This window comes from Gymnoscopelus braueri (assembly GCF_963280865.1).
Source record: "Gymnoscopelus braueri genome assembly, chromosome: 22".
Taxonomy (NCBI): Eukaryota; Metazoa; Chordata; class Actinopteri; order Myctophiformes; family Myctophidae; genus Gymnoscopelus; species Gymnoscopelus braueri.
This window is the reverse complement of record NC_137624.1, coordinates 4,357,481-4,374,234: the sequence shown is the minus strand read 5'-3', so window position 1 is coordinate 4,374,234 and position 16,754 is coordinate 4,357,481. Positions and strand designations below refer to the sequence as shown.

Genomic DNA, 16,754 nt, shown 5'->3' with positions numbered 1-16,754 from the left:
ACCAAAACATTTCAGATGACTAAAATGTGACTGAAACTGAATGGAATTGTATTCAGAAGACTACTACAACTCACATTTGTTGCGGTTGGAGGTGACAGCTTACAGGAGGAGTCTGGATGTGAACGGAAGGCTGAATAATTGACAGGTTGAGACGAAGGCATGAATGAGTGACAGGTTGGCAGTGGTGGAAGAAGTGCTCACATTTTTTTAACTGAAGTAAAAGTACCAATACCGCATAGAAATACTCTGTTACAAGTAAAGGTTCCGTATTCACATTTTACTTGAGAGTAAAAGTACAAACGTATTGGCATCCAAATGTAATTGAACTACCAAAAGCAAAAGTACTCATTATGCAGAAAGTCCCATTTCAGGTTTTCACATTGCTGAAGTATATGAAATAGGTCTTAGTTGGTTAATGTATGTTTTGTCTTAATAATCCAAATCTGCAAAGTAACTGGTAACTAAAGCTGTCAAATAATTGTAGTGGAGTTAAAAGTACAATATTTGCCTCTGAGATGTAATGGAGTAGAGGTATAAAGTATAAAAAAAAATAGAAATACTCAAGTAAAGCAACAAAAGGAAAGTACAGTACATGCACTTAGAGTGCATGTACTTAGTTGCTTTCCACCACTGCAGGTTGGGACGAAGGCGGTGCAATGGTGTGCAGGTAGAAATAGGCAGGGGGTGGAGCTACAGTAGAAGGGGCGGGGCATGCAGGTGGTGGGATGGAGCTACAGTAGAGGGGGCGTGGTCACACATTGAAGGTCGGTCCTTAGAGAAACTATTGCAGCTGACTGCTGCCGTCTCTGATCTACAAACACTACGTAAGTTCTCTATTATTCTGTTTGAGATGCATGACTCTGTTTAGTTGTGTTATTATTATTACATAACATTACTCTGTTAGTTATTATGTTATTAGCAGTGGTGGAAAAAGGAAAAGTCCAGAATAAAAAGTACAAAAGTATTGGCATCAAAATGTACTTAAAGTACCAAACGTAAAAGTACTAAATTGTTTGAAAATAGCCGATCTACAAGCTCACAACGCGTCACGATGCGACGCGTTGTGAGCTTGTAGATCGGCTAATTTCAAATAGCCTAGGTATAAAATAGGGCTAAAGTGGTTAATGTATGTTTTATATAATAATTTATATCTGCAAAGTAACAAGTAACTAAAGTGTTCAAATAATTGTAGTGGAGTAAAAGTACAATATTTGCCTCTGAGATGTAGTGGAAGTAAAAGTATGGAAATTATGGGAAATACTCCAATAAAGTAAAAATACCTCAAAACTGTACTTAAAAATAGTTACTTTACACCTTAAATACCATAACATGTCATTTCTGGATTCAAGCTCACACTGAACAACATCACATTGCATTCCTTCTCACAGTCCTGATGTGTTTTATCATCGTTGTCAGGCAGAAACCTCTTATCTCCATATTTAAACTTTATGTCCCCCCCCCTCATCAATTAACGCCCTACTTCATCATACAAGAGCGTCGCACAAAAGTAAAGTCGATCTTCAAGCTCACAACATGTCGTGATGATGTGACGATGTGTCGCTTGTCAATATTGGTAGGGTTTTTGGGCTTGTTTCTAAAGTGTTGTTTCTTAAACATTTTCATGTAAAGGACCACTTACATGTCTTTACATGTGAAAATGTGCCCGGAACTCCCATACCAGATTTGTGTTGTTAAAATGTTTAACAAATTTGTTCAAATGGTTGAACTTTTTCCCCAGATAGCAGATCTACAAGCTCACAACGTGTCACATCGCGACGCATTATGAGCTTGTAGATCGGCTATTTTCAAATAGCCAATGTACGCATTTAAAGTGCTCATGTGGCCTAGTCTCTTCTTTCTCGGTTGCTTATTTCTCTCGCATTACCTGGCAACACTGAATACAAACATAGTGTAAATGTGTGCATGACACAGGCTTACTAAAGATTAGCTGAAAGGATAAAAGTCTTCCAGGTGCTTTCCTTTGGTGTAAACTAAATGTAATGCCTCAACTCCTACAATTCCAAGTGCTTGTCAGGGTGGGGGGTCCCCAGTTCAAATATGAATATTTTGGGGGGTCACAGCTTGAAAAGGTTGAGAATCAAGAGTTGTGTTTATTTGTCACAGGGGAATGTCATGTTATTTACATTTATTAATATGTACTTATAGATGGTCACATCAGATCATTTTCTTTTATAATAGTTTAGTCTTATGGTCTGTTCTTTTTTTCGCCCTTCCACTCTGACTTAAACTGTCTGCTTGTGATTAAATAATAACCATAATAATAACTTTATCTATTTATATACTGTACTGTGTTTTTAAGAGGACTTACATAGTGCTGCAAAAAAAAAATCCTCAAAAGGCACAAAGGAACGCCCAAGAGAGAGAATGTAGAAAGACCACAGAACAAAAGGAGATAATCACATAGAGAGAGAGGGAGGACAGAGGAAGATGTGTGGTTCGAAACAGCGGTTCTCAACATGTGGGTCGGGACCCCCAGGGGGGTCCCCAAAAGATTTTTGAGGGGGTCATCTGGGGACTTTACTGAGGACTTTTAATACCTAATACTGTACCTAAAAAAGAGAAGAAAGGAAATGAAAAAAGATTATTACAGCATCAAAAGTAATCAACAAACTATACTATAAAAACTGGTCGAGCATTGGCCAAATAATATAAGTGGCAAAAATCTTGAAAATAGCTGATCTACAAGCTCACAGGAGTGAGCGTTGTGAGCTTGTAGATCGGCTATTTTCCAATTCTAAGTGCTTGGCAAGGGTGGGGGGTCCCCTGTTCAAATATGATTCTTTTGGGGCGGTTGTGGCCTGAAAAGGTTGAGAAGCACTGATATAAAAGATATGGTAGAGTCATCTGGAGGTATGTGTGTGTTTATTTCTATAGGAGATAACATTGAGTCATCTCCTGTACGGCATTTCAAAGATGAGGCGTTCTTTCAGAGAAAAAAAGAAAAGAAAAGTAGGGAGTGGCAAAAACAAAAAAAGCTTAACACTTAAAGGTAGGGTAAGTGATTTACTTTGGTTAAAATAAGTGTTAAATAGCCCTATATTCTGATAGTACTCATTACTATAGAGTGTTTGTTCAGTGAAAGGAGTGTCCCATGTCTCTCCAGCTCTTTATTAAACAGAAAATGCATTTTCAATGCTCTCTCCTGATTGGCGCAAATGTTGTCACCTACCTGAAAATGTATTTATATTCTGTTTACTAAAGAGCTGGAGAGACCCCTGTGACGGAACAAAATCTGGTTGTTCCAGAGTTTAGGGGTCTGGGTCAGTGAAAGCCCCCTGATTAGCCCTAGGTTCCTAGAGCAGTCATGGACTGGAGTGCAAGACCCTTTTGAGCCTTAAAACTCGTGCCTCCAAAACATATTTTTTCATGTCAGGGACCCCCAAACTATTATGTATGTGTCTGTGGACCCCCATCTGAAAATATTTTGTACCAGGGACCCCCGTACAAGATAATGTGTTGTGAAAATGTTTAAAAAGTATTCCAAATTACTTAGTTTTCTCAAGATGTATTTTTTTAAATAGCAGATCTACAAGCTAGAAGTATAGGTCAATTATCCAATGTATATAGGTTTAAAGTGGTTAAAGTGATTGTGATGCTATTATTAATCTTGCTGGGGACACCCCTGGAACCCCCCCAAGGACCGCCTGTTTTGAGATCCAGCGCTTAAAAGTTAGAGAAAGTTGAAAATTAAGAGTTGTAAAAACAACAGGAGGCTTTGCAGGACAGGAGTGTGTGTGTGTGTGTGTGTGTGTGTGTGTGTGTGTGTGTGTGTGTGTGTGTGTGTGTGTGTGTGTGTGTGTGTGAGAGAGTGTGATTGTGAGTGTGTGTGTGTGTGTGTGTGTGTGTGTGTGTGTGTGTGTGTGTGTGTGTGTGTGTGTGTGTGTGTGTGTGTGTGTGTGTGTGTGTGTGTGTGTGTGTGTGTGTGTGTGTGTGTGTGTGTGTGTGTGTGAGTGATATGATGTGTTTCTTTTTTGACACGAAGAGGAATGCATACTGCTTATTACTGTAGTTGCCAGGTTTCGCAAGAGGAACAAGCATGGACCGGTCACATATGACACACGGACTGGCTCAACATGTTTACCTACACACACACACACACACACACACACACACACACACACACACACACACACACACACACACACACACACACACACACAATAATTAATCAATCAAAGACGGTATCAATGAAAGTGTAATCCTCATTTGCCACAGACCATTTAATCTGAATATTATTACCTGAGACCAACCAACCACAGAGAAAATATTACGACGTATACATGCCGATATGTTCCTGTTGATCTGAATATCACAGGAGAATACTCTACCAGAGTGAGCATTCATTCCAATCAGACCGGATCAGTATTCTCTTCCAGTTGAGGTGTTTACATGAATCACCAAGGTGATCTGTCTGCTGTCCAACTGGTCCAACCAGACGTGTGTGTGTGTGTGTGTGTGTGTGTGTGTGTGTGTGTGTGTGTGTGTGTGTGTGTGTGTGTGTGTGTGTGTGTGTGTGTGTGTGTGTGTGTGTGTGTGTGTGTGTGTGTGTGTGTGTGTGTGTGTGTGTGTGTGTGTGTGTGTGTGTGTGGTGGGTGGGTGGGTGGGTGGGTGGGTGGGTGTGGGTGTGTGTGTTTATTTAAAGCGGTATACCGGTAACTTAAAGACATTCATGTTTTTCTTCATACTTTTCAGGATCTGCATTGAGAAGATTAAAACATGTTCGGTCACAACCAAGGTAATTCAATATTTTACATTAAACTGATTTATTTTTCTGTGTATTTTATTTATCAAGGTAATTCACAAAGGTTTCATCATCAAATAATAAATCCTTGTGAAACAGTAACAGTAATAATATACTCATTAAAAAAAAAGTTCTGAAACTTTGTTTCGGTCGATTATTTCTCCCCTTCAAAAATACCACTTCGGGGGCACGGTGGCGGCACAGTCGGTAGCGCTGTCGCCTCACAGCTAGAAGGTCCTGGATTCGATTCCCGCCGGGGACATTATGGGCGCTGGGGGCGTGTCCTCTTCTCCGCGTCATCAGCGCCCATACCCTAGGTGGGGTTGGGAAAGGGCCTTTCTGTTTTCATGTTCTCCCTGTGTCTCCTAGGGTAGTTAATACCCTCACAAAAACACATGCAGTAATCCTGGTCTCTATGCTGCCTCCCCCTGGTCAGGGGGGCGCTTGATGGAGGGGAAAGGAACTGGTTGGAATAAAGCGTTCCTTCCACACGCTACGTCCTCCCGGGAAACTTCCCCCTGTCAGGTGATAAGAAGCGGCCTGCTCGCTCCTCATGCGTTGAAGGAAGCCTGAGCTCAGTTCGGGGCTCTCCCCAGGCTGGCAGAGGGAGAGTAGCGCAGAGGATTACAAGCTTAGGCAATTGACACTGGGTGAAAAATGGGTTACAACATTGTGGGATATAAATGAAAAACCTTTGCAACGAGGTACAACTTGTATGTATCGCGCATCCGTGGAATGAGCAACACAGCTAAACGTGGGTAGCTTCCCCCAAAAATGTGCCAAAAAACCCTGCAATATTCTTCTGTTGGTATTCACTCTTGTTTTGAGCTACACGTGCTGGCAGGTGTGTGCCAGTCACAGGTGTGTGCCAGTGTGACACCTGAGCATGGGTCCTGCAACTTTGTTGAGTTTGTGTTTATGGTCCAAGCATCAACATGCCACCCTTCAGGATAAGGCCTGTGCAATAGGGCAACTGGGTGGATTTTGGCAATTGTTTTGGGGCGCTACCCACGCGCTACCCACGCAGTTTGCCTATTCCACGAATGCACTAATCGCGGCTTCCCCATGATATAAAATACAATACATACCAAATGGTATTATTGAGGGGAGAAATAATCGACCGGAATAAAGTTTCCGAACCTTTTGTTTAGGAGTTTAGTGATAATAGCATTACAGTTTGATGCATTATGGGTGAATCTCTCCTCAGGGAACCAGTATCCTGGTGGTGGAGGAGGGTACCCCAACCCAAACCAGCAGGGGATCTATCCAGGGGGGTACCCTAACCCGGGGGGTTGCCCTAACCCAGGGGGGTACCCTAACCCAGGGGGTTACCCCAACCCAGGGGGGTACCCTAACCCAGGGGGATACCCCAACCCAGGGGGGTACCCTAATCCAGGGGGGTACCCCAATCCAGGTGGGTACCCTAACCCAGGGGGGTACCCCAACCAGCCAGGGGGTTACGGCCCCCCGGGCTGCCCCCCTCAGCCCTGCGCTCCTCCAGCATGTGGACCAGGGTACGGCCACGGCGGGTACGGACCCCCACCTCAGTCCTACGGCCCACCACCATGTGGGGGGCACGGCCACGGCCATGGGCATGGGCATGGCCATGGGAATGGCCACGGGCATGGCCGCGGGCGTGGGCTTGGGCATGGGCACGGGCAAGGGCATGGACATGGACATGGGCACGGGCACGGGCATAGGCATAAACACGGCCATAAGCATGGCAAGTGCCACAAGAAAGGAAAGCACAGCCGTGGGGTAAGAGTCCCTTCTTCATCAGTAGAGTTGTTCTGATACCAGATACCAGTATCGGAAAAGCTGACGATACTGCTCAAAATGCTGGTATCGGTATCAGGCAGTATGACAATCTATGCCATGCCGATACCATGTACTTTATCACCTGATGATATTTAATTTACAGTAATATTTTGAATTGATGTTGCACTACTGTTTTATGTTCTTACTGTACAATTTATTATTACAACTATTATTTTACTAACTTGGAGCTGCACTTTAACTATTATTATTCTCTTTTTTATTTATTTTTATTCCTGGATCAGTGTTTTTTTATTTCAAGTACCCCATAACTCTGAGAGTGTACAGAGTTACAGACCTCAAGGAGCCCTGAGGGTACCTGGACCACACTTTGAGTACCATTCTCCTTGATTTAAAAAAAAAAGAATTACACACTGGTATCGGATCAGTACTCGGTATCGACCGATATGCAAGTTATGGGTATTGGAATCTGTATCGGGAAGGATTCAGCCTTGTTCAGACCAAAGATGAAGCAAAAAAAACAAAAAAAACATGTTAAGCACAGGAGAAGCACAGTGCCAAATGTAATAATTGGGCGTGTCCGTGGTTATGAGTGACACCTGTCACTCATGTCTCTCAGCCTGTGTGCCCGTTTGAACAGGAGCGCATTTTGAAATCTAAAACTGAAAATAGCAGCCCGTTGAAACGTTGAAGACCCCCTGAGTTAAAGCTTTGTAGCTTTAATTGACTAAATTTGTCCCCAATAACACAACCTAACTGTGGTTTGTAGAGGACGTCAGAGTTTTTTACAGAAGAGCATCAAACAAGCATCTTTTCCTAGAAAGACCCCATCCTCGCTTGTCCCTCCGCAATAATAATAATAAAGAATAATACATGGTACAGAATCAACATTTTTATACAGGAAGTAGACTGTTGCCATAAAGCCAGAAATTTGCCCTATGCACAGCAGCCATATTGGAAAGAAATTGGGCCTCTTCCGTACTTCCTTCACAGGTGTTACCAATGACAATAATGAAGGCTCGTCAAAACGAGTCAGGTTATACTGATATTGTGCATGTTGGCTCATTGGAAACACTCAGTGGGTCTCAAAGTGTGGTCCAGGGACCCTCGTGGTTCCTTGAGGGGGTTCCAAATGGCCACTGACGGTGTGTTAACTGAGAGAATGTACAAATGGAACCGAATGGACCTGTAAGGCTCCATTTGGTTCCATTTGTACACTCTCAGAGTTATTAAAATAAAAAAAGAGTTTGAGAACCAATGTGCTACACTAAATGGAACAGAGCCTTCATTAGTAAAATTGGCTCTGAAGTATAAGGAAGGAAGAGTCCCATTTTGTTTCCAGCCTATTCACACAAAAGTGTCAAAATCTTTGATCTCCTTAACAGAAGAACCAACACCTTTTTGTCCTCTTAACAAAAGCAGTGAATGGCGCCCCAGATCATGTAAGGGCTCAAAAGCATCAGAGTATATCAGATACATCAAGGAGATGAATCAGATGGAATGGAATAATTACATAATACAGTAACAGTCACTAAATGATTAATCAATATTTTACAGTCCAATGTCGCCCCCACATGGTTCTCTTAGAAACTGCATTTATTCTCCCCTTTTTGAGTGAACTGACGTTTCACTTTGTTTATTTGTTTGTTGACAGCAGTGGTGTAAAGTAACTAAGTACGTTTACTCAAGTACTGTTACTTAAGTACAATTTTGAGGTACTTTTACTTTACTGGAGTATTTCCAATTGTCTATACTTTTACTTCTACTCCACTACATCTATATATTACACTTTAACTCCACTACAATTTTTTTGAAAACTTTAGTTACTAGTTACTTTGCAGAATTAAATTATTACATTATAAAACATACAGTAACCACTTCAGCCCTAATTAATACCTAGGCTATTTGAAAATAAATTTAAAATTGATCTGCTATTTTCAAACATTTTAGTACTTTTAGTTTTGATACTTTAAAGGGGTAGTTCACCCCCCAAATAACTTTTTTTCTATTGATTACTCACCCCATGGAGCCTTGAATTCATGGATATTTTTTTGTTTTTGTCGCATTCCTTCCTTTATTATTTGATTATAATAAATTTAGCCCCATTGATTCCGGTAGGAGACACAAATGCATTTGTGTCTCCTACCGGAATCAATGGGGACACATTTATTATAATCAAATTATTGGCTTAGGAATGTGACAAAAAAAAAAAATATCTATGAATTCAAGGCTCCAGATGGTCAGTAATCAATAGAAAAAAAGTTATTTTGGGGGTGAACTACCCCTTTAAGTGCATTTTGATACCAATACTTTTGTACTTTTACTCAAGTCAATTTTGAATTCCAGACTTTTACTCGTAACAGAGTACTTCTACATTGCAGTATTGATACTTTTACTTAAGTAAAACATTTGAGTTATTTTTCCACCACTGGTTGACAGAACATTTTGAATTAGTTTTAGTTTTTTAATACATTTCCATTTAGTTTTAGTCAGTCATTTGAATACAATTTCATTTAGTTTTAGTCATATTTCAGTCATCTGAAATGTTTTAGTTTTAGTTGACCAAACATCATAAGATTTTTGTCGACTAAATCTACAGTTGATTTAGTAGACTAATATGTTGACAGGCCGTGACGATCTGCGAGATCTACAAGCTCAGAGTGGCTATATTTCCAGAGCGTGACACCCACACGCAACCAAGCATAAAATGACTTGTCTTAGATTTACTGGATCTCTTCTCCACTAGACTAGTCCCTCCCTGACATTCTAGTTTTCATGTGTTGACAAAATTGCCCATAGTTTGCTCATAGGCTACCCGTAATTAACGCTTAATTTATGATTATTTAAGCGTTAATTAAGCATTAATTAATCATGAATTCCTTGTAATTCATCATTAATTAACATCATTAGTTAATCATTAGGTAAGCGAAGTTTCTTAATACATGATTTAAGCTTTAATTAAGTGTTAATTAAGCATTAATTAAGCATTAATTCCTTGTTATTCATCATTAATTAACATCATCAGTTAATCATTAGTTAAGCAAAGTTACTTAATACATGAATTCATGCTGAATTAATGCTGAATTCATGCTGAATGAATGCTTAATTAATGCTTAATTAACGCTTAAATAATGTATTAAGTAATTATAAATTAAGCGTTAATTACGGGTACCTTATGAGCAACGGTGTTACGGTTTTGTCATCATAGCTTATTTTTTATGAAGTTTGTTTTTTTGTCAGTAAAAAATGTAGTCGACCAGCATTTTCCGTAATAGTTTTAGTCGACAAAATTAACAATGGTGTGTGTGTGTGTGTGTGTGTGTGTGTGTGTGTGTGTGTGTGTGTGTGTGTGTGTGTGTGTGTGTGTGTGTGTGTGTGTGTGTGTGTGTGTGTGTGTGTGTGTGTGTGTGTGTGTGTGTGTGTGTGTGTGTGTGTGTGTGTGTGTGTGTGCAGTCCTCCAGCAGTTCGTGCAGCAGTGACTCCGACTAGACCACCCGGGTCAACATACGGCCCAGGGGCCAGAACTGTCCCGTTGGACAGTCTGCATCCGGCCTCAAAGGAAAACATTATAATAATTGTATTATTATTATAATTAGTACAAAACATACATTAACCACTTGGCTATTTGAAAATAGCCGATCTACAAGCTCGCAAGTAACGTGTCGCTTAGTGCCGCGTTGTGAGGTTGCAAATCTGCTATTTTCAAATGGATTTTTAGGCCTATACATTTGAAAAACTTGTGAAACATTATGTGTATATTTTAATGACGACACTTTTACTCAAGTACATTTTGATTACCAGACTTTTTACTTGTAACAGAGTATTTCTTCATTGTGGTATTGATACTTTTACTCGAGCACAAAATGTGAAGTGCTTCATTTTAGACACCTGGCCAGATATACATTTTGAGGCTAATAAATAAAAGTTGATTGAAGAGGATTGATTGATGCTTTCATTGTACACCACAGTGACTCAAACAGCTTACAAAAGGTTTCCGTTCAAGGCATAATGTATAACTTTACCCTGTGTTTGCATAACTAAACAAAAACAATACCCCAGGCTACAACACTGATGATACGTCCCAGTTGCATCCATGTGATGTTTTTCTTTATTATATATAATATCCATTCCAATTTTTATTAGCCTTTGGTTGTGAGGTTAAACTTTGTACTTGATTGATTCATTAATTGATTGATTGATTGATTTATTGACAGTTTGCCAGTTTGCAAAAAGTCAAATCATATATGTTTTTTTACATTTAGATTAGATTGTTTATTTCAATCCTCATCAACAGTATCATAAAACATTTGGTTGATGGCAAAGCAGTAGACCAATTATTTGTTTACCAACATTGAGACTGGACCCCCTCTTGTGTGTTGGCTGGTGAGGCGCGTCCTACCGAGACCTGATAGAAAGGGTTTCATTGCTCGCATACTGGTTGCACGCATACTGGTTCTTATCAGTGTGACGTCATCTGTTAAGGGGTCTATAGGCTGAGGCTCAAGGGTTATTTAAAAATAAAAAAATAAAAAATAAAATTTGCCTCTGAGATGTAGCGTAGTAGAAGTAAAAGTATGAAAAATTTGAAATACTCCAGTAAAGCAAAAAAAAGACCTCAAGATTGTACTTGAAGTACAGTACTTGAGTACATGTACTTGGTTACTTTCCACCACTGCAACAAGTGAGTCACTTTGTTCACATGCGTCAGGGAAGAACCTCGCAGTAATAACTCAAGACAGCTGACTCCTGGAAGCCTTGGCAGGCGCCGATACAAATGTTCCGCAGAGGAATCCAATGTCAAAGGTCTAAGTTAGCGCTACGTCGAAACATTTTGTGTTGATAAATGTCAAGGTCTTGTTGGAGGTTCAGTAACACTATCTCTCCGACTGGCCGCGGCCCAATGTATCACCTTGCAGACAGTGGTGGAAAGTAACTAAGTAGATGTACTCAAGTACTGTACTTTAAGTAAAATGTTTTGGTATTTTTACTTTACTGGAGTATTTCCAATTTCCAGTACTTTTACTTCTACTCCATTACATCTCAGAGGCACATTTTTTACTATTACAAAACATACATTAATCACTTCAATCCTTTACATTTTGGACATTTGAAAATAGTCGATCAACAAGCTCACAATGCGTCTCGATGCGACGCATTGTGAGCCTTAGAGACCTTATGTTTTATTTTTACATTAATCAACCATTAACCCTCGCATTCCTATTCTGGGGGGAACATTAGCCAAAAATAGCCGATCTATAAGCTCACAACGCGTCGCAGAGAGCTTGTAGATCGTCTATTTTCGGCAAAGAGGTTTGGTGTACAGGCAGAAAAGAGCAGACCAAATACCGAGCCAAAGGTCAAAGTATTGAGGGTTTAAGTGCATGGTTAAACACACATTTAACATGAATCCAATATATGGTGGGGGTCCCTGCTTCATCTCTCGCTCAGCTAAGGGGTCCTTGGCCTGAAAAACGTTGAAGACGCCTGCCGTCCATGAAATCCTTTGGTTCAGCACCATATGAATAACTTAAAGGGATAGTTCACCACCAAAATTACCATTAGTACCATTACCATTTTTTGTTTTTGTCACATTCCTAAGTCAATAATTTGATGACCAGTGGACAGGTAGGAGACACAAAGGAGACTCTTTGTGTCTCCTACCTGAACCGCTGCCACGTCATCAAATGAATGGCTTAGAATGCAATAAAAACAAAATAATATCCATGAATTCAAGTCTCCATGGGGTGACTAATCGATAGAAAAACTGTATTTCTTTGGGTGAACTATCCCTTTAACTCTCATCGACGCGTTCCCTCGTCAGATTCTGCTAAGGCAGTTTCCTTTCATGTTAAATGATTTATAAAAAGGCAATTCTTCTCTGCTTTCTATTGTTTTGGGCAAAAAAACAAGCCACATTCAACCGGCCATAGCTTTGGAATGGAGGATCGCGACCGGACATTTTCTTTTTTTCCTATACTACAACACCCCCGTGCGTGTAATGAGCCGATCTCCGCGAGGACGGAGGTCACGGAGAATATTCCATGATGTTTTCAAAGGTACAGTAAAATCGCTCGTTTTCGCTGGCTGCAGTGGCACACTATTGCACTATTACTCTGGCAGGCAAAGAGTTAATGTCTCTGTACCAAGTGCTGTTTACATTTCTGATTAATAAAGTATTCAATCAATCAATCAGGAGGAAAGGACACCGTCTATATTGTCAGCACTTAAATGAATCCTCTTACATACTCCAGACTGCAACGACACCTGAGAGTCGGACACCTAAAGTCGGTTGGAATGCTCAGCGCTGAAAGCTAACCAGACACTCGAGGTTAGACAAGACAGCAATGCAAAGGTCTTATTGGATATAACCCTTTCTCCAACAATGTCTAAAGCAAATTATCACCTTGTAGACAGCCTTGCACTCTCAGTGATGTACTACCGTCCAATGTATCTATGTATAACTACTCTTGAAAGACATCTGACTTACTCCTTGTCACACTCAACATGCTTTATCATTTGGCCCAGAGCCTTCTATCGGAGAGTTACGTCAATGAGGGAGCAAAAACCGCGCCGGTCACGTGGTTCATGTAAACTGTAAATAGTGACAAACGCTCATAGACTCCAGTGCATTCCGTAGACTTCCGGTTCAGGGCTTTGTCACTATTCGCCAATAGAAGGCCTGGCCCGATGAAGTGAACGGAGGTGACGCAACTCTTCTTATATGGCTCTGAAAAAAGTCCTTAAATTGTGCTTTTACTGTCATAGTTCACAGCGCATCACAAAGTGACACGTTGTGAGCGTTGTAGATCGGCTATTTTTGGTGAATGTTACCAAAAGATTAGGGATGCTGAGGTTCAAGTGGTTTTTACAAAAGAATGCTAAAGGATGACCCAGATAAGCCCTCAGGGCTTGTTTCCATATGATCCTGTGTATTCAATTCATCAAGACATTTAAAGACAAACAATAATATGCCAAAAAACACATCGTATGAAAGAAAGATAAGTACAACAAACAGTCGGGGGTGGGGGGGGGGGGGTCATTTCCGGTGATGGGCTTGGACTTTTGACTTTTTACACATAACAGGAATACATACCTCCCAAGTTCATATAGTGAGATCAGAGACCACATGACAAGTGGTTTGCTGCATGGGTTCTGTCAGCTAGCATAGACAAAGGATGGCAGGTGAGTCTGTTGAGGTTCCATTTGTTCAAGTATGTCACAGAGAAGACTCAAATGAACCCTGCAGTATACCAACTCAAGATAGATGAACTCTTGGAACCCTTGAGCGGGGACTGGTATGTTCCGCAGAAGAATCTAAGGTTGAAGGGGCACGTTAGCACTTACCCAGAGTAGAAAAGCTTTCTGCTGATAAATGGTATAAGGTCATGTTGGAGGTAACACTATATTGTCTGCGACCCGAATTATCACCTTGTGGAGACAGCCTCACACTTTCCCTGATGCACAACTAGTGACATCGACCCTTGACACCGAGTCACATTGTTTTCACAAAGGTGAAAACCTTTGGTTCAGCACCTTATAAACAGCTAAAAGGTTATGTCTATTATAAGTGAATACAGACACTTATGCTTATGCATGGATGGATGTCAACATATTCCATCTACAGTACTAATAATGAACGTTTATTTTGTTTCCATAATTATAGTAGACCTTATAATGACTTAAGTTGATACCTTATTAGTGTGTGTGTGGCCTATTTAGTCACATGGCAATTCAGACTTTGAAAGGAGAGAGCACGTTCAGGTATGCTTCATGGTCAGTAGAAGGAATCCAAAAACTATTTCACAGTGTTATCTTTGTCCTCAAGGATAGAGGGGAGGCGAACAATGGCACTGCCTTCACCAACACAATGTGTCGTGGAGCAGAGTTATAGAGGTCTTGACTTTTAGGTGGTGCCAATGTACTAATAGGGTGAACAATACAAACAGTGAACTATCCCTTTAATGTCTTTCTGTACCACGTGCTGTTTACATTTCTGACTAATAAAGTATTCAATCAATCAATCAGGAGGAAAGGACACCGTCTATATTGTCAGCACTTAAGGCACGAGTCAAATGAATCCTATTACATACTCCAGACTGCAACGACAGCTGAGATTCGGACATCTAACGTCGGTTGGAATGCTCAGCGCTGAAAGCTAACCAGACACTCGAGGTTAGACAAGACAGCAATGCAAAGGTCTTATTGGATATAACCCTTTCTCCAACAATGTCTAAAGCAAATTATCACCTTGTAGACAGCCTTACACCTTCAGTGATGTACTACCGTGCAATGTATCTATGTATAACTACTCTTGAAAGACATCTGACTTACTCCTTGTCACACTCAACATGCTTTATCATTTGGCCCAGAGCCTTCTATCGGAGAGTTACGTCAATGAGGGAGCAAAAACCGCGCCGGTCACGTGGTTCATGTAAACTGTAAATAGTGACAAACGCTCATAGACTCCAGTGCATTCCGTAGACTTCCGGTTCAGGGCTTTGTCACTATTCGCCAATAGAAGGCCTGGCCCGATGAAGTGAACGGAGGTGACGCAACTCTTCTTATATGGCTCTGAAAAATATTTTTTTTTTCCATAATTATAGTAGACCTTATAATGACTTAAGTTGATACCTTATTAGTGTGTGTGGCCTATTTAGTCACATGGCAATTCAGACTTTGAAAGGAGAGAGCACGTTCAGGTATGCTTCATGGTCAGTAGAAGGAATCCAAAAACTATTTCACAGTGTTATCTTTGTCCTCAAGGATAGAGGGGAGGCGAACAATGGCACTGCCTTCACCAACACAATGTGTCGTGGAGCAGAGTTATAGAGGTCTTGACTTTTAGGTGGTGCCAATGTACTAATAGGGTGAACAATACAAACAGCTGCAGCTAGCTGTCTTCATCTTTTAGAACATAATTTATTACGTGGAAGATATTTTAGCCTTTCATTACTTTGTTTCAACAGTTGTGATATATAACCAGTAATGATAATAATAATACATTTTAGTTATAACACAATTTACATTTTTGGAAATGCTACAGGGTTTGAAAAAAAATGGCACTAAAATAACAAAAGCAGGGCAAAAACTAGGAAAAGTGCTCCTCGAAGCACAGGTCTCCACCAGGTCAGGTTATTATGTTGGCCTCCTGGTGGCACTTTAATAGGCCAATGAAAATGGTGCCATTTCTTCTCAGGCCTGTCACGGCAATCGGACACTGCATTCATGATTTGAGGCATTTTGTTCCAAAAACTGTTTTGCTAAATTAGACCTGCTGGTGGCGCTATAACAGGCCAATGTGAAACGAATTTCTTCTTCGGCCTAGTGGGAATGTGAGTGCAAAATGTCAGGGAAATCGCACGCTGCGTTCATGATTTGAGGTATTTTTTTCAAAACGGACCTATCCTGCAAACTTGGGAAGCTTATGTTAGCCATTTAGGATGGAATAGGAAATATCGGACACATTTGTGTTGATCACATGACTATAGAGAAACTGTGTACTGATTTGCGTGATTTTTGGACAATATCTGATGGAGTAATATAAAAAAAAAGTTTTACAAAAGTCAGCCTCCTGGTGGCGCTCTAAAAGGCAAACGTTAAAAATGCAGAGCCAGGGTTTTTCCTTGGCCTCTAAGGAGTGTGCGTACGAAGTTTCACGCAGACCGGTGCAGGTAAAAACGCGACTAGGCCTGTTCAGCCATGAGGCTGATTTGATTTTTTCCAAGTGGCATTTCTTCCTCGGCTTAGTGGGATTGTGCATGCAAATTTCACAGAAATTGCATGCTGCGTTCATGATTTGAGGCATTTTGTTCAAGACGAACCAATCCTGCAAACTTTGGAAGCCAATTTGAGCCAATCAGGATGGAATATGAAACATTGGACACATCCGTGTTGATCACAATCATGACTATGTATTTGCGTGATGTTTGGACAAAATCTGTTGTTTAATCTTTTTTATTCCACTACAGTTATTTGTAATCTTTAGTTACTATACAGTAGTTACTTTGTAGATTTTGATTATTATTACAAAACATAGTATTAACCACTTCAGCCCTATAAACACTTTGGCTGTTTGAAAATGTAAAAAATCAGCCGGAGCTCTGAGGCCAATTGATTGATTGGACCATAAAAGTGTCAAACTCGTTCTGTGCTCGTAAGTGCTCTCTCTAATCAATGAATGCATCAAAGACAGCAATCACTGTGATACCTGTCAGAG

The 16,754-nt window shown here is 40.6% G+C and overlaps 1 protein-coding gene across 2 annotated transcripts; it reads left to right on the top strand.

Annotated features, from left to right (window-relative positions):
- The first annotated feature begins 759 nt into the window (after window positions 1–759).
- LOC308078412 (uncharacterized protein) lies at window positions 760–10,477 on the top strand. 2 transcript variants are annotated; one of them, XM_080419565.1, is made up of 4 exons: window positions 760–824; window positions 4,714–4,756; window positions 5,970–6,520; window positions 9,992–10,477. In XM_080419565.1, the coding sequence occupies exons 2-4, from the start codon at window positions 4,738–4,740 to the stop codon at window positions 10,025–10,027; spliced, it is 606 nt and encodes a 201-aa protein (XP_080275691.1). In that variant the 5' UTR covers window positions 760–824; window positions 4,714–4,737; the 3' UTR covers window positions 10,028–10,477. The 2 variants fall into 2 exon arrangements, with proteins under 2 accessions (XP_080275691.1, XP_080275692.1); XM_080419566.1 differs by lacking the exon at window positions 760–824 and adding an exon at window positions 2,896–3,010.
- The last annotated feature ends 6,277 nt before the right edge of the window (window positions 10,478–16,754 follow it).